This window comes from Eurytemora carolleeae, unplaced genomic scaffold (genome assembly GCF_000591075.1).
Source record: "Eurytemora carolleeae unplaced genomic scaffold, Eaff_2.0 scaffold391, whole genome shotgun sequence".
Taxonomy (NCBI): Eukaryota; Metazoa; Arthropoda; class Copepoda; order Calanoida; family Temoridae; genus Eurytemora; species Eurytemora carolleeae.
In genome coordinates, this window is record NW_019396370.1 from 202845 (window position 1) to 220089 (window position 17245).

General features: G+C 31.3%; 1 protein-coding gene across 1 annotated transcript; it reads right to left on the reverse strand.

Moving 5' to 3' along the window:
* Positions 1-10708: 10708 nt before the first annotated feature.
* On the reverse strand, positions 10709-16749 carry LOC111701879 (calmodulin). Its single transcript, XM_023473360.1, has 8 exons — positions 16638-16749; positions 15569-15623; positions 13778-13843; positions 13386-13469; positions 12938-12988; positions 11227-11277; positions 10910-10966; positions 10709-10830 (listed from the first exon to the last, which is right to left on the reverse strand). The coding sequence occupies exons 1-8, from the start codon at positions 16712-16714 to the stop codon at positions 10789-10791; spliced, it is 483 nt and encodes a 160-aa protein (XP_023329128.1). The 5' UTR covers positions 16715-16749; the 3' UTR covers positions 10709-10788.
* Between the last annotated feature and the right edge of the window lie 496 nt (positions 16750-17245).

Consider the following 17245-nt stretch of genomic DNA (forward strand, 5'->3'; position numbering starts at 1 on the left):
ATTAAATTTTTGAAAATTTTGAAAATCCACGAAATTTTTTGTGAAAATCCGCGAATTATTTTTGTTTTGTTTTACGATGTACACAAAAAGAACATGTTCACAATTAATTTAGAAGATGGGCGCGAAACGCCCTCTAAGGCTAGTTTTTTAAACTTGAGTTGAGGCATGTAATCATTTCTTTAATCTTGAGTTGAGGCATGTAATCAATTCTTTAAACTTGAGTTGAGGCATGTAAACGTTTTCTTAAACTTGAGTTGAGGCATGTAATCATTTCTGTAAACTTGAGTTGAGGCATGTAATCAATTCTTTAAACTTGAGTAGAGGCATGTAATCATTTATTTAACCTTGAGTTGAGGCATGTAATCAATTCTTTAAACTTGAGTTGAGGCATGTAATCATTTCTTTAACCTTGATTTGAGGCATTTAATCATTTCTTTAAACTTGAGTTGAGGCATGTAATCAACTCTTTAAACCTGAGTTGAGGCATTTAATCCATTCATTAAACGTGGGTTGAGGCATGTAATCATTTCTATAAACTTGATTTGAGGCATGTTATCATTTCTATAAACTTGAGTTGAGGCATTTAAATAATTTTTTAAAACTTTGCAATCCCCAAAAAAAGTTCAAAAAGAAACTGAAGAGATTGTGTCCCCCCTTACACCCACTAGAACACATCCTCCCTGTTTCAGTAGAAGTTGAGGCACACATCCTCCTTAGTTCTACTAGGAGTCCGGAGGTTGTTTCCTCCCGTCTCCTACTTTAACTTGGGAAGGTGTGTCCTAGCTCCTTCCACCTACTAGAACTAGGAAAAGTGTGTCATCTCTGCTCCTACTAGAACTAAGGAGGTTGTGTCCCCACACTCGACTCCCACTAGAAATATGGAGGATGTGTCCCCTTACTTCTTCTAGAACTAGGGTAGGATGTGTCCCCTCTACCTCTAATAGAACTAGGGAGGGTGTGTCCCCTCCTCCTACTAGAATTAGGGATGTTGTGCCCCCCCCCCCCCNTGGTCGTAAATTACTACTCTAATTATTTTTCCCTTTATAAAAGTCGACACACTCAATTTGGCACCTTAAACAAAGTTAAGAACATTTCCGTGGTTACCCTTAGTTTCCCAATCAAAATTTAAGGCAAATCAGTCCATGGGTTCCTGAGTTTTGTTCGGACAAACAAACAGACGTACAGATAAACAGAGATTACAACTTTATATAGATATAAAGGTATTTAGATATATTCCCATTTTGAATTTGACATTTTGTATATATCTATCTATTTATTTTATATATTTATATGTCAATCCACTTTGCTTTTAAAGTACCATTATAATTGTGTACGAATAAACAGATTAAATAAAAAATAAAAAATAGACTAGCTTTTTAGAGAATGAACCAGAGTTTTTTTTTGAATGATGCAAAACATTTGTATTATTCTTTTAAAATCCATTACAACATGAGACGCTGAAATAAGTCTGTTGTTCTTCCAATACGATTTTTATTATGGCGCGCATACAACAAGATTAATTAGACAGCTATACCGATCAAGTTTTACGCTACTTTTACGCCATTGCAAATGGAAAACCCTTATGACGAAGAAAACAATTTACAAATTAAACGAGTCTTTGCCACAAGCTTTTTAATCCTTATATATTTGTAACCTGATGGTGTAAACTTTTGATATTTCAAACTCATATTATTTGATCTAACAGAGCTGTGTCCGAATTTAATAAATTTAGGCCGCGTCTCAAATCCCCCAAAAACCGGTTTCAATTGAGCGTCGGCTTAAATCTTGAAAAATTAAATACAATTTTAAGTGGAACCAACCACATTTAAGCCGCGGCTCAAATTCTTTAAATTCGGCCTCTGGAGATTAATAACCAGACGAGAGCAAGCATTATTTAATTTGGAGATTTAGAAAAAGAGGAGATCAGGCCTTGATCTCGATATTCGCCATTCTAAAGTTTTCAGCTCATAGTTTGAAATAACTTCAGTCCTAAAACATTGGATTCTAAAGATATAGGGATTAGAAAATCAGAGTTTGCGGCAAACACTTTTTCCTTTTCCTAGAACTTGAAATAGAGAAATGGTAAACAATTATTGTGCGATCTATTTTTGCAAACATCCTCGACCTCGTAATTCCGTGTTTACTAAAGAGGGTGTTCGCGAAAAATGAAAGGGGGTATAGGCTTAATGCGATAAAAAAGCGCTTTTGATCGCTACTAATCTTACTTCTATCTGTTGCGTTTATAAGGAGAAAATTGTTAAAGACGTCTCATAACGAATAACTTAGCGCCCATACAAATTAAGAAAATTGCATCATACAACTTAGACCGTAAAAAATCTATTTAGTTTTTAAACAAATCATTCAGATATTACAACCTATAGTCATCGATTATCTTTCGCCACATTTGTATAAAGTTTATAATTTCAAATTTTCAAATTTTCAATTATTTTCAATTATGGATTTTTTTAAAAATTACTTTCAGATTTATGCTCCGTGCAGAGACAATCAGAACACTTTTACAAATGAAAAATCAAATATATCTTCCTCATAGCTTCTAAGAAGGTCTAGTCGAGCACGGTAAATTTCAGCTCATTTCAAGTTCAGGGCAAGCTGTTCAGTACAAATACAGACGATATGAGGCAAACCGGGACGGTACGCCAATTGAATGATCCCCTTCTAGTAAAATCTATGTGAGAGGGTACCTTTGTGAATCGTACATGGAATTCTGTAAAGAAAGGACCCCTTGACATTACGTGTAAAGTCCCTTTATGACGAGGAATGTGTGAGTATAATCTAATGAATAGTTTACGTGAGACTTGAGATTTAAGTTTACATCAATTAGAAGATTAATACGACATTCAATAAATACCTACACACATACTATACTTAACAGATAGTTGATAGTTTTATAGTAGCATGCAATCATATTGCATGCCGGGAAATTAGTTGAGGAATGCAACATCTACATCATGCAAATACAGCATGCAAGCTGAATGCATGTCGGTAAACTTCTAGAGGAATGCAACATACATACCATGCAAAACCAGCATGCAATATTAATGCATGCTGAGAAATTGGTTGAGGAATATAACATCTACATCATGTAAATCAAGCATGCAATTTTAATGCATGCTAGAAAATTGGTTGATGAATGCGACATCTACATCATGCAAATCCAGTATGCAAGCTGAATACATTGCTGGTAAACTTGTAAAGGAATGCAACATACATATTATGCAAATCCAGCATGCAATATTAGTGCATGCTGAGAAATAAGTTGAGGAATGTGACATCTACATCATGCAAATCCAGCATGCAATCTTAATGCATGCTGGGATGATAATATTATCCCTCAATTTATAAATATTTTATTTATCCTCTAATTGGACTACACAAGTTTATGATTCTACAAAACTGCTTATTTTGAAGAACTCTTATATTTAAAATGATTCAAAAAATGCATAAAATGTTAGGAAAACTATTGTTGAAAACTTTCAATTTTAGGTAAGATATCTCAATCTCAATTTTATGTTTTAAATTGAAATAAAATAAAGTAAAACTTTATAAAAGGTGATTGATAACCTCCTCTTATATATATATATACAATGATGCAAATATATTACGATATTGTGCGTCCTCCATTGAATCATCAATCTAGGAGTGCTCAACAAGCGTCCACAATGTAAGTTGTCAATGTGCGATAAAAAAAGGAAAACAAAGATCTAACTTTCTCATATAAAGGTGTGTACGTGGTACTATTGTGAATCATGCATGCAACTCTAAAATCGAGGGTCAGCTTTTAATTACTATGACAATACCTTAAAAGAGCATAGCAAGTGGGAAAGCATTTACTTGAATGGACATGGAGAGCAAAAAAGTTTGTTTTTGACTTAAGATATTTTATTAACAAAAAAGAAGCTAAAAATCAGCCTGGGAACCTGTTGATTCAGCATCTATATATATAATATTAGCTACTTCTAGTTACTCGCACTATTTACCCGCACTTGGTCGTAAATTACTACTCTAATTATTTTTCCCTTTATAAAAGTCGACACACTCAATTTGGCACCTTAAACAAAGTTAAGAACATTTCCGTGGTTACCCTTAGTTTCCCAATCAAAATTTAAGGCAAATCAGTCCATGGGTTCCTGAGTTTTGTTCGGACAAACAAACAGACGTACAGATAAACAGAGATTACAACTTTATATAGATATAAAGGTATTTAGATATATTCCCATTTTGAATTTGACATTTTGTATATATCTATCTATTTATTTTATATAAACAGTAAATTACTCTATAAAATCACGCAACCTCTAAATGGAGATTTGAATGCCGTCGAATTTTGAAGATTAAGTGCTGAGTTGGCAGAGGAGGCAGAGAATGCATTCACATAATTATATGCATTAAACATGCATTAAATTCGCTGTAAATGCATAACAATATGCAAACAGACTGCATTGAGTCTGCCTTTAGTCTACACAGCAGTTGTTTAGCCTTGCCGATTATGCATCAAAAATTGAGACCGGGCCACCTCTGAAGTGTAGCCAGGTCTTTCATTATAAAGTTTCTACTAAAATTATTCATTTTTGTCATTTTCAATCTTTTAAATTGGAATTTTCAAAAAAAAATTTGTATTCTATTTCTATCATTTGCATCTCTGAAAGATTGAACTCTTTTTTTGAATCATAATTACCATGAAACAAATTATATTACAGTCATATGCGTATGATAATAAAGGTATGTATGCATTATATATTTAATTGTGAAGTTTAGCTGAAATTATTAATATCATTTGAAGTGCTTGGGGGTGAATATTCCAGGCAGTTTTATTACTCTAGTTTAGAGTCCAGTTTTGTCTGTGTTACCTCCATTCTTCAAGTCATCAAATACAACAATTAGGTTTTAAATGTCTAGAGAGTTTTTTATTTTTATCTTACTAATATTACAAGAACGCTAATACTGCACACACAAGATCAGAATGCTTTGTTGCTCAATACACTTCAAGTATTAATTTTTCTGCTTTTCTTGGAATATTTTCTATTTTGTGAAAATTTATGCTCAGCTTTATATACAATATCACAAAGCCCTAAACAGCTGTAAAGAAAAATAAAACAATATTCCAAAGTGAAACCTTTTATTATTTGATTTTACAGTATAATATTACTTGTTATTGCATCTTTGTCAATTATGGCGGGAATTTTTCCTTAATTCCTATACTGTAAAAACATCATTTAAAATAGCATTGCCCTTCACCATTCTTCATTATTCTCCACCAGTCAGTCTTACACCCCCCCCCCCTCCCAGCCATCAAAAAAGTCTTAAAAACTGATGCAATTTTACATAACAATATGGATCTATCTATGTGCCCCGGTACTCCAACCAAAACCAAACTTTGTGTTCTTTGAAAAAGGTTTAAACATTTTCCCCCATGTAAACTGTCCGACAAAAAATATAGAATTCGAAAACATAAAACTTACCCCCCCCCCTCCCCCTTGCAAAGTCAAGCAAAAAAAATCCTGCAAAATCATGATTGAGTAAAGAGTTGCTAAGCTATTCACTGTTGTTTTCCTGGCAGTGCAATAAGGAGAGGGGGGGGGCAGGCTTAATTAGGTTTAATGAGATAAGTTACCCCTTAATTACTAACATATTCAGATACTAGTTATCAAATATTCAAACAGTAGGCTGTAGCTTACAATATTCAAATAATTGCAAGTCCAAAAATACCTAGGAAATGATTGACATTTTGATAAAAATATACGGCTAAACAGCGCACATTTTTATAGCAACTTATGTGACCCAATGGAAGGTTTATTGGTCTAAATTTAAAAACTGTGAATGAAAATTAATACATACAATACAATACAATACAATACAATACAATACAATACAATACAATACAATACAATACAATACAATATACAAAACAATATAATACAATACAATACAATTTAATACAATATAATATAATACAATACAATACAATACAATGCAATACAATGCAATACAATATAATACAATACAATACAATACAATACAATACAATACAATACAATACAACACAATACATTACAATAGAATACAATAAAATACAAAACAATATAATACCATATTTCTACATGTAGAAAGCTAAATTGGGGAAGAAAACAGAAGAATAAGATTTGAAATAAAAGGGAAGCAAGTGAGAGCTAGGGTGTGAAATTTGAGGAATAAGGAGGAAATGAGTGGGAGAAGGGGAAAAGAATGGGGGGAGAGGGAATGGAGAAAAGGGGGGAGGGAGGAGAATTGTAGAAGCTCACCCAACGCGAAGCTAAATTCCCAGCAGGCCTTAGATACGCTCTATATGCAGGCTACTATGTCTGGATAAACAGATAAATTAATAGACGAATAGGTGAATAGATGAATAGATGAATAGATGAATAGATGAATAGATGAATGGATAAATAGATGAATAGATGAATAGGTGAATAGATGAATAGGTGAATAGGTGAAAGGATGAATAGATGAATAGATGAATAGATGAATAGATGAATTGAGGAATAGACGAATAGATGAATAGGTGAATAGATGAATAGGTGAATAGATGAAAAGATGAATAGATGAATAGATGAATAGATGGATAGATGAATAGATGAATAGATGAATAGATGAATAGAGGAATAGAGGAATAGACGAATAGATAAATATTTGAATAGATTAATAGATTAATAGATTAATAGATGAACAGATGAATAGATGAATAGATGAAAATATGAATAGATGAATAGATGAATAGATGAATATATAGATTAATTGGTGAATTTAAAAAAATTAATTAATTAATTTATATGAAAAGAAATATTGCAGCATTTTTATTATAATCTTAAATCGTTTGTAAATCAAGACGATATTCAAGTTCTACATTGCATACCAATCCCATAAATCGAAAAGAAAAAAGAAAAAAAAGATTACAATTTCCAAAAGTACTAGACATTTTTTAATTTTTATTTTTTTAACTTTTAAAAATAAAAGAAACAAAACGGTCTATTCAAACGAAGCAAAAAAAATTAAAGATGTCAGAGGATTGATAAAACATTTATCTACTCATGTTTTAACTGAATTATCTCCAAAGAAATCAAAGCCTTAATTTATAGAAAATTATTTAATTTTTAAAATATCTAACCTAATCTCTATCATAACCAAGTTACATACAAACTCTCCGACGTAATTTGACATTAATTTTAAAAGTATAATGCTAGAGTAAATTATTGCAAAATAGCCCTAGCTCTGACATTACCAAAATGTGGTCTGCCATTTATGAGCTTTTAATATTACTATATTTTGGAAATGTCTGAACTACGATTGATTTGTAGTTATTAATTCTACCATCATACTTTCATAATTTAGGTTTACTAATATAAATACCGCAAATTTTCAAGATCAAAGACGACCTTCTTGAGTTGTCTTTCTACCATGTTAGGTGGGACACCCTGTATTTAAAAAACAAAATCTTGAATGTAATTAAATTCAATTGTAAGAGAAATAGAAAAAGGGAAAATGGATTGAAGGGGAAGGGGGGGGGAATGAGAAGTGGATGGGGGGAGGTAAGTTCTAATGAAATAAGGAATGTTAGATTTTATTGCTGAGAAAACTAGTAGCAATTCTACTAGAACCTGTAATACACTTTTATATGTTTATAGTGTCAATCCTAGATAATTAAATTCCTAACCTAGGTTAAAAAGTCATTTTGCCAAATTTACCTCGGGAGTCAGCTATACAGGGTGTCACAATAAACATGGGAATTAATAGATGACTTGAATATCGTCTTTGATTTCTAATATTTGATAAATGACATGAAGTGAATGAAAAAAAAATTAAATGAGCTTTCCAAAACGTGGTCTACTTTCTTTGTATCTTTAAAAAGTCATTTTGCCAAATTTATCTCATGAGTCAGTATCAAGGTTGTATAATAAGGTTGCTTACTTTCGATGCGCTCCAATGTACGGGAAATGTCGTCTCCTAAGACACCTCATATGCAGCAGGGAATAGGAATAAAGGGATTAAGGAAATGGCGCTGGTCTGGCATGAGAAAGCCAGTCGCACTGCTTTGCAGACCAGTACGGTAATCTTTATACACACTCTTCTGGTACAGACACAAAACATGATTACAGTCATGGAAATTGTAGAATAATGTCGTCAATTATAATTATACTTGAATAACGAGTAGTTTATTGTAAATTTTAATCAGCTTATATTCTTTGCATGAAAATGTGGCTTTATAGTGTTGACTTAAAAATAAAAATAATATATTACATGCATATTCAACTTATTTTTAAGTAAACAATTAACAATAAACAAATGTAATCTCCTATACTGTACAAATACCGAGATTCTTACGTACTGTATAAACCTACAGTACACACCTTCGGTTCGGTAAACTTTACACACACTCTTTTGGTACAGACACACACACATGACGTTTCCGCCCCCTGTTCATGTTGTCACTGATTATAAGTAACACGTCGTATGATGTTTTTATCTACCTATGCTTAGGAGACAATATTTTCCGTACATTGGTGCTCATCGAGAGTAACCAACCTTATTATATAACCTTGGTCAGTTTAGGTTCAGTAGCATTTCATTATGCTTAAGGCTTAACAGTTTAATTCAAGGATTGGATAAAACTTAGTTTCATTAGTTTTTATTACTTTTCCTGTAATCTAAAATATGATTAAGAGTAGTTAAACTCCTAGGACTTAGTTCAACCACTTCTCTTCAACTTGAACCGGTGCACACCAGAAGTGGTTCAACTACGTCTAAGAAAATTGAACTTCTGCTCGCTTCATAAAAATCTAGGACCGAATTTAATGATTTGTAACTGCTTACCACCGCGCCGGATCAATTTTGAATCCCCGATTCAAATACTTTCTTATCTTTAACTTTAAATCGGTGGTTTAAATTTGAACCGGCAGTAGGTTGTTCAGCGCCTAAGCTCAAATTGATTAAATTCGATCAATTCTCAGTGCAAAAAGGTTTGTTGCTTTTCTGTTTTAACATTGGTATTTTTAAACTGCGGTTCTTTGTACAACTGACTTACAGATTTATGCAGCAAAGACAATGAAGGAAATTAAGAGATTGGACATTTTTAAAAAAACATTTTGCTAATTTTGTATCCGATAATTGCTAATCTTATTACGATTTTATTATTTTCCTTAACATCATTTTATTTTGAAAATAACTGTCATTAGATGTTTAGTTTCTTCTTTTCAAATGAGTAAGACTAGAAAATGTTCACTTCTTTGATTCCACGCTGTATTTCCATCGTTCCAAAACTGGAATGCCTCGTAAAGACTCAGTGAAATTTAAAATATTTGACTGGTCCATATAAAAGAAGGTATGCGCGGAAAATAAAGTTTCGTATTTAATCCTGAGTTCATACTAAAATGAATTATTCTCGCCATGAGGGGTCTTTTCATACTTATACTCAGGTTTCATTAGAGGTATATCACTATCATGCTTTTCACAAACACACACTTCAATACGCGCACGATCAGAGATTCACGCAATAGAAAGCATTCCGCGCATCTTTAGATCTGACGGTTGTTGATGGCTTATTAAATTTAGTTTAGAAGCTCGCCTGTCACGCAGAAATGGATGGGAAAATGGACGATTCTATCTAAAATACGATTCTCATAGTTTGATATTTTTTACCAAAAAAGTTGTTTTACTCGGGCTAAAATGGTTGATTGAATATCCCTTTTATGTTGATGTTTTTCAAGACAAAATTAAAGTCCTAGTTCCAAAATATATTAAAAGATATTATAAAGACAAACTGTTCATTCTAAATTAACTTAAGAAGACAAAGTTTTTGCCACAAACTTATATTTTCTAATACCTATATCTTTACAACCCAATTTCGTAGACCTTAGATATTTCAAACAGTGAATTCTGTTAGATCAAATAATCTAAGCCTGAAAAATAAAAGGTTTACACCATCAGGTTACAAAGATATGGCGATTAGAAAATTTGAGGCTGTGGCAAAAACTCGATTCCTTTTAATACAATTTCCAATAATTTTACTCTTTAATCTGACATAAAATTATTTAAGTTTTTATGATCTTCAATGGAACTAAAAAAAGGCAAAATCAAATTTAAAAAATATTTTGATTCATTTTTTCAAAATAACGTAAAAATTGGCATTTGGAATTTAATGGAAAATACTAATTTTGGGATTTCAAATTTTCTGGAGAATCCGGCAGATATCGGTGTTATAAAGTCTCGTGTTTTCTACTCAGTCCAGGCAGGCAAAATTTCTATCATTTGCTGATATTTTAAAAGTTCGGCATCATCTCTCAATCATAAACAGGCCACACACACCTAACATGGTTATCTGGCATCTTTGACAGGTTGACAGCTCCACTACAGACCGCTATTTAGGAGGGAGGGGAGGGGGTCTTGGAGCCACACAAATCTACATCCAAGCCACATTATTTCTGATCTTTCGTTCTTCTTATCTAATTCTTGATGTTAAAACTTTTTTTTGGAAAATCGAACGACTAAAACATTGAATAATTTACAGCTGATAATTTCAAATTTTAGGAAACCAAAACTTGCAAAAAATTGCTCTGAGAGGTAAGGGCAAAAATTGAGGCTCGAGCCTAGCAAACTCTACTCAAACATTAAACCCTCATTAACAGAATTCAACATTAGGTAATAAGACAACGTTAAAAACTTTCAAAAATTGTTTATTTTATCTTTTCTAATCTAAGAAGCATTTTACGGTTTACATCTTTACTTTTAAACTGTTTTCTAAGCTCCAGACAGAATTTCCATTATTGAACCCGCAAACTCCTGGAAATTAGAATTTTGTTATTTTTATATTTTTTGCTATTAGCAATATAAAATATATAAAATATTTTGTGATGAAGACCTCATAATCAAGCTTTCCGTCAGAATCCCCATCCACCTCTTTCATCCATTCAGAAACCTTGGCAATTTTATTATTAATATTATCATTATTATTATAATTATTGTTGTCATTATTATTATTTATAAAATAATTTTCAGTGCCCCGGGGATAACATAGGCTAAAAATCAATTTGTTTTCCAAACTTCGATACTTTTTATCAAAAATTTTAAATTTCGATTTTAAAATTATTCTTTTTTCAATTATATCATTATTATCATTGCTGTCATTTATCATTATCATTATTATCATTATCAAAATTTGGTTTTGAAAAAACTTACATTGACAATTCCGAATCTCTTTTGTAGAAGTTTGCAGGCCATATTTCCTTCCTATAGTAAAATATTAAAACAACCTTTACGGTTCTTATCATACTTTAATTTGATCAATATAGCCTGTCTGGAAACATGTTGGTTGATCGCCACAAAATTATGTGTTAAAGGTTGCTTTTGATTCCGAATTTTTTTTAGTTGATAAAAGAAGCTAAATTTTGGGTTTAATTTGTGTAGATTTTTATTTTAGAAAAAAAAAGAATTAATTTTTGCTTCTCCTGAAGGTATTCCAACAATCTTAAAATATATTTAAGTATACACTCCCCCTCCCCCTTCCCGTCCTAGTTGTTTGCGTTTTTATTTAATTTAAGCTTGTAATAATGCACTATTTTGAATAAATAGTTGAATAGAAGTGCTGAAGTTTCTTAAACATTGCATGATGAAACTCTATTCTGCAGATATTTAAACTTTTTAAATAAAAACATAAATAACATTTTTGTACTTTTTATACAGTGGTAGGTGATAATTACAATACAATAAAGACAACTTTCGATTTAAATTTTATTCTATATCAAGCTGTTAACCCTATTCCGGTTGGGTGGGGTTGGGGGGTCCCGGGGAACCCCCCCCCCCCTCCCACTTTTGTTTTTGAAGATAACTCAAAAAGAATTGGTGTAAGGCTTTACACATTTTTTTACTTTTATAACTACCTTGCCCCTCACTTTAGGCTCAAAGCGAGGCTTTTATACCTGCTGCCTGAGTCCTCAGGCATACTTCCTGAATGCCTTATTTTACCTTTACCCGACTAAATCAATATTTAGACCTATTTCCGGTCATTATATTTCGACTTTTTATAACTCTTCGGTAAACCTTGAACGAAGGGAAGCAGACTATTTTGGGTAAACCAGGCTTCAGCCTGAACAGGGTTTAACAGGGTTAAACACATATACAAATTAAAGTCAAGAAAATTGCTGTTAATTGAAAAGCTTTTCTTTGATGTTTGTAAACTTGTAATTCAAAAAAAGCTTGTTAAAGATTAAAACTTAAATAAAAAAGTCGTCGTCTATTGTATTGATGTAATCGCCTACCACTGTACTAAACCACATTTTATTTACATTCTGTTTATTTCGCTGTAATAAAGAAAATTAATATTTATTATTTAATACTCAATTTTATTTTCTGTAAATTAAATAACACAAATTGTGTCAGTAAAATATTTGCAAATTTTAAAACTTGAAATGTAAAATTGAAAACTTGGAAACTTTTAATTTCTGTAATTTGATTTTTGGGGGGATGTTCATTTTTAAAGGAAATGAGTCTTTGCCACATACTCAAATTTGCTAATTTCTATATTTTTGCAACTTGATGATGTAAACCTTTGATATTTTCAACTACACGGTTAATTGATCTAACAGATTTATAGTTTAGATCTAAGGTCGACGACATTAGGTATTAGGAAATCAGAGTTTGTGACAAAATCTCAATTCCTTTAAAGAATTATTGATTTAAAGTGAACTTGAATCAAAATCTTTAATTCTAACAATTATAAAAATGTGATTATATATCCCTCTCCTAATTTTTCCAAAACTACTTTCTTTAAACTGTCAATATTTTAAAGAAAATTCTAAAAAATCCTAAACTTTGAAATGATTTATCAATTGATCAAAATTACCTAAAAAACCAAATATTAATTATTTATGAAGATATTCCCTTGTGTTACCTTTCTTGATAAAGATCCACTTTTGTCTACGTCAACCAGATTAAAGATCGCCTAAAATATATTTCATTTCCTCCAAACAGCTCTAAATGACTAGCGGACATAAGCAGCAAAAGCATTAAAGAGCAATTGATCAGGTCTTTTTTAAATTAGAAACTGTTTAATTTGAAACCGAATATTGTGATAATGCTATGAAAAAAGCAAGATGAAAGGCTTATGAGTAGAAAAAAGGCATTTTTGTTAAGTTTAACAAACATAAAAAAGTCTTTTTTAGTTTTTAAAAGTTTTTTATGTGTATTCCGTTCTATATTATTTTTGTCTTTTATTGTTATAAGAAATTTGGAACGGATTACTGATTGCTCGCCAGAAACTACATTTTTGAAACCTTAGAAATATATTAGAGTTTGTGGCAAGTGAAAAATATTTTTCCAAGATTATCGAGATTTAAAACCTTTATGTCGGTTTCAGTAATATCTTCCTTCTTTTTCTCTGCAGCCTTCTTCCAACCAGCTTCCTCCAGCTCTCTCATTATATCCTTCATCATCATCGTCATCATCATCATCATCATCATCATCATCATCATCATCANTACTGTTCCTGGGCCGCCAGCATCTCTTCTGTTACAGAGCTTGCTCTGGATGAGATAGGAGTCAGAGATTTAGCAAACCTCTTCATTCTCATCTTGATATCGAAGGCAGGTATAGGAGGTTCATGTAGGTCAGGATAGACAATATTCTCATCAATCTCCAACATCATCATCATCGTCATCATTATCACCAACATCATCATCTTCATCAACAACATCATCAACATCATCATCATGATAATCAAAAAAATTCTTACGCAAAATTTAGAAAATGTTAGAACATCTTCTCCATTAGAATCATACTGGTCCAGTAGCACTTTAACCTATAGATAAAAAGGATAAATTCATGGAGTCATAATTCAGGATTTATTTTTTATTTTTTTTTATTAATTTTATGAAATAGATCGTATTAAACATAATCCTAAATAGCATCTATAGCATTGGTTCGTTTTTTCCTCATTGCTAATTCTCTACACTCCCGGAATTTTATAACCATAGACAAAGATAGACACTCAGCCAACTCATCTCACGAAACATCGATTTCACGAGAAAGTTGGGTTAATACAGTATATATACTGCAAGGTCTGCAGGGGTTTGTTTTAAACTTCGAATTTGGCATATATTTAGATCATATATTTAGTAAACATTTTGCCGGCGTTTATACCAGTTTTAAATGAACTAAGAGAAATATAGATATTTTCCCTCTAAATAAATAAGAAAGTAAACAAAGGAAGCGCTGGAAAAAATAACTTGTTTTTAAGAATCCGAACACAAACAACGCCAATTTTTCTAAAATTGAACAGTTTTGCCCAGCTTGCTTGCTGTACTCAGTACACTGAATCTCTATTATTGTAACATAATTTGTTTTCTTGCAAAATCATTAATTTACAGTATCACTTGTCGTTCAAAAAAAACGATTTATCCACTTTAGAAATTCAAAAATCTTAAATTAAAATTTTAAGAATTGATTTATATGAAAAAAAATGAAATAAAAATTATTAAAAATACATATTTTTAAGAGAGCATAATCTATTTTCATGAATAAAAATGAAACCTGAAGATTTGAATCTACGTCTTGGTTGAGTGCTCTCAAGAACCAGGTTACTTCTCTAAATATAAATGTTAAATTTTTTAAGCTTTAATTAAATATTTAGTAGTCATTTTGCGGGCGTACATATCAGTATTAAATGATCTGAGAGATAGATAGATATTTCCCCCCTAAATTGTAAACAAAAAATATCGAAAGTAAACGAAGGAAGCACTAAAAAATAACTAGTGTTTAAGAATCCGAACACAAACAACGCCAGTTTTTCTAAAATTGTACAGTTTTTCCCAGCTTGCCTGCTGTACTCAGTACACTGAATCTCTATCAGGGAATAGAAATAAAGGGAAAGTAAATGGCGCTGGTCTGGCATGAGAAAGCCAGTCGCACTGCTTTGCAGACCAGTACGCTAACCTTACCTAAACTCTTTTAGTAAAGACACACAACATGATTACAGTCAAGGAATTTGCGGAACAATGTTGTCAATTATAATTAAGCTTAAATAACGACTATATTTAGTGTAAACTTTAATCAAGTTATATTCTTTGCATGAAAGTTTGGCTTATAGTGTTGACTTAAATATATAAATAATATACTACATGTATATTAAACTTATTTTTAGGTAAACAATTAACAATAAACAAATGTATTCTCCTAGACTGTACAAATACCGAGATTCGTATGCACTGTATATACCTACAGTACATACCTTCGGTACGTTAACCTTACACACACTCTTTTGGTACAGACACACACACATGACGTTCCGCCCCCTGATCTCTATCAATATCGTCTCTGTAATTCTAACATAATGTTTTTTCTTTCAAAATCAGTAATTTAAAGTAAGACTTGTTGTTTAAAAAACGATTTATCCACTTTAGAAAATCAAAAATCATAAATTAAAATTTTAAGAATTGATTTGTATAAAAAAATGAATAAAGAAGATTATTAAAAATACATTTTTTTTTAAAAGAGCAAAAACTATTTTCATGAATATAAATGAAACCTGAAGATTTGAATCTACGTCTTGGTTGAGTGCTCTCAAGAACCAGGTTACTTCTCTAAATATAAATGTTAAATTTTTTAAGCTTTATTTTTAACATAGTTTTATCTAAATACTAGCTTGGGAACCCAGCGTTGCCCAGGTTTTTCATAGTTACTCTTAGATTACGAGTTTAGCTATTTTTCCTTTAAAGTCGACGCACTCAACTTAGAATATAAAAATTAACCTAAGAACATTTCCCGGGTTCTTTCGAGTTCCCTAACCAAAATTAAAGGCAAATCGGTCACGGGGTTCCTGAGTTATGATCGGATTTACAAACAAACAAACCTTGAATACTACTTTATATGTGTATAGATAATGTTAGCATGGAATTACAAATAGCACTCTAGATTTTGGTGATTTTTCAAAACTGCAGCAAATAAAATTTAATGAACAGAATATAATGGTCAAAGCGTGATAGGTCAGAAACGAATTTTACAGTTCGCCTAATTCTCAAATAGAAATAATATTGAAATTAAAAATAACCCAATAACTTTTGAACTTATCTTTTGAACATTTAATATTTATGATTCAGCAATCTGTTTAGCATTTACACTACAAGATGTCCCACGAAACATGACAGTTGGTGAATAGTTTTTAACAGTTCTTCCATATACTGTTTTAGANAGAAATCTTGCGTCTGCGCAGTCGGACTGTAAACAGTTCCTAAACTAGTTCTTTCACAATACATTCCGTACAGATCTTCAGGAGGAACTCAGAAATACACAGGGGCGACAAACAGACTTTCTATACGCAGCATGGCTCGCGTAACAAAAAGATTGACAAAAAAAGAATCTTTTGATTTCACGATTATCATTTTTCTTAAAACAGCATTTTTATTTTTCAATTAAAATAAAGTGTAACATCGGCCAAGAGGAAAATCAAGTTAGCAAATCAAAAATTTCAAATTTTCTAGAAATGCTTTTTTATTTTTTAAACCCCAGATATATAAATATATAGATTAAACCTTAGATACACTTCTCCATCCAGTTTAATTTTGGTAAACCCCGATATATAAATATATAGATTATACCTTAGATACACTTCTCCATCCTCTTCTTGGTCAATTTTTTCAAAAAGTTGTTTATACTCATGCTTCTTAGCACCCATTTTCTAATGAAGAAAACATTCTCAATTTTCCAAAATTAGAAATCATACATCGATTTATAAAATCAAAATGGGTTTCCGATCAGAATACAAAGCTTTGTAATGTTTTACATAAAGAAAACCTAATTTTATTGTAAAATTGTAAAATCAATATAACATATAGTCGTACAAATCTTAATCATTAATGTATGCATTGAATTTTTACTGAATAATAATATTTAAATCTGAAGAAAAAAGGACAAAACTGACAAAAATATTTGAATTGTCTGTTGCCTGCTGAATGTTGACTGCTGTCTAAAATCCAAGTTTTACAAGAAAACAATAAAAGTAATTAGAAGAAAAACTTACAAAAGCTTAAACAACCGGAAAAGGGAAAAATTGTAAAAAAAAATCAAAATTTTTTTTAAGATTTGAATTAGGAATGCTTTTTTTAAAGAACATATTTTGAGATTGGGCTCCATACTTATGTTTTTTTAATCACGATAAATAGATTCCGGATTCTTTTATTTTTAGGTTAACCTTTTTTGTTTTTCA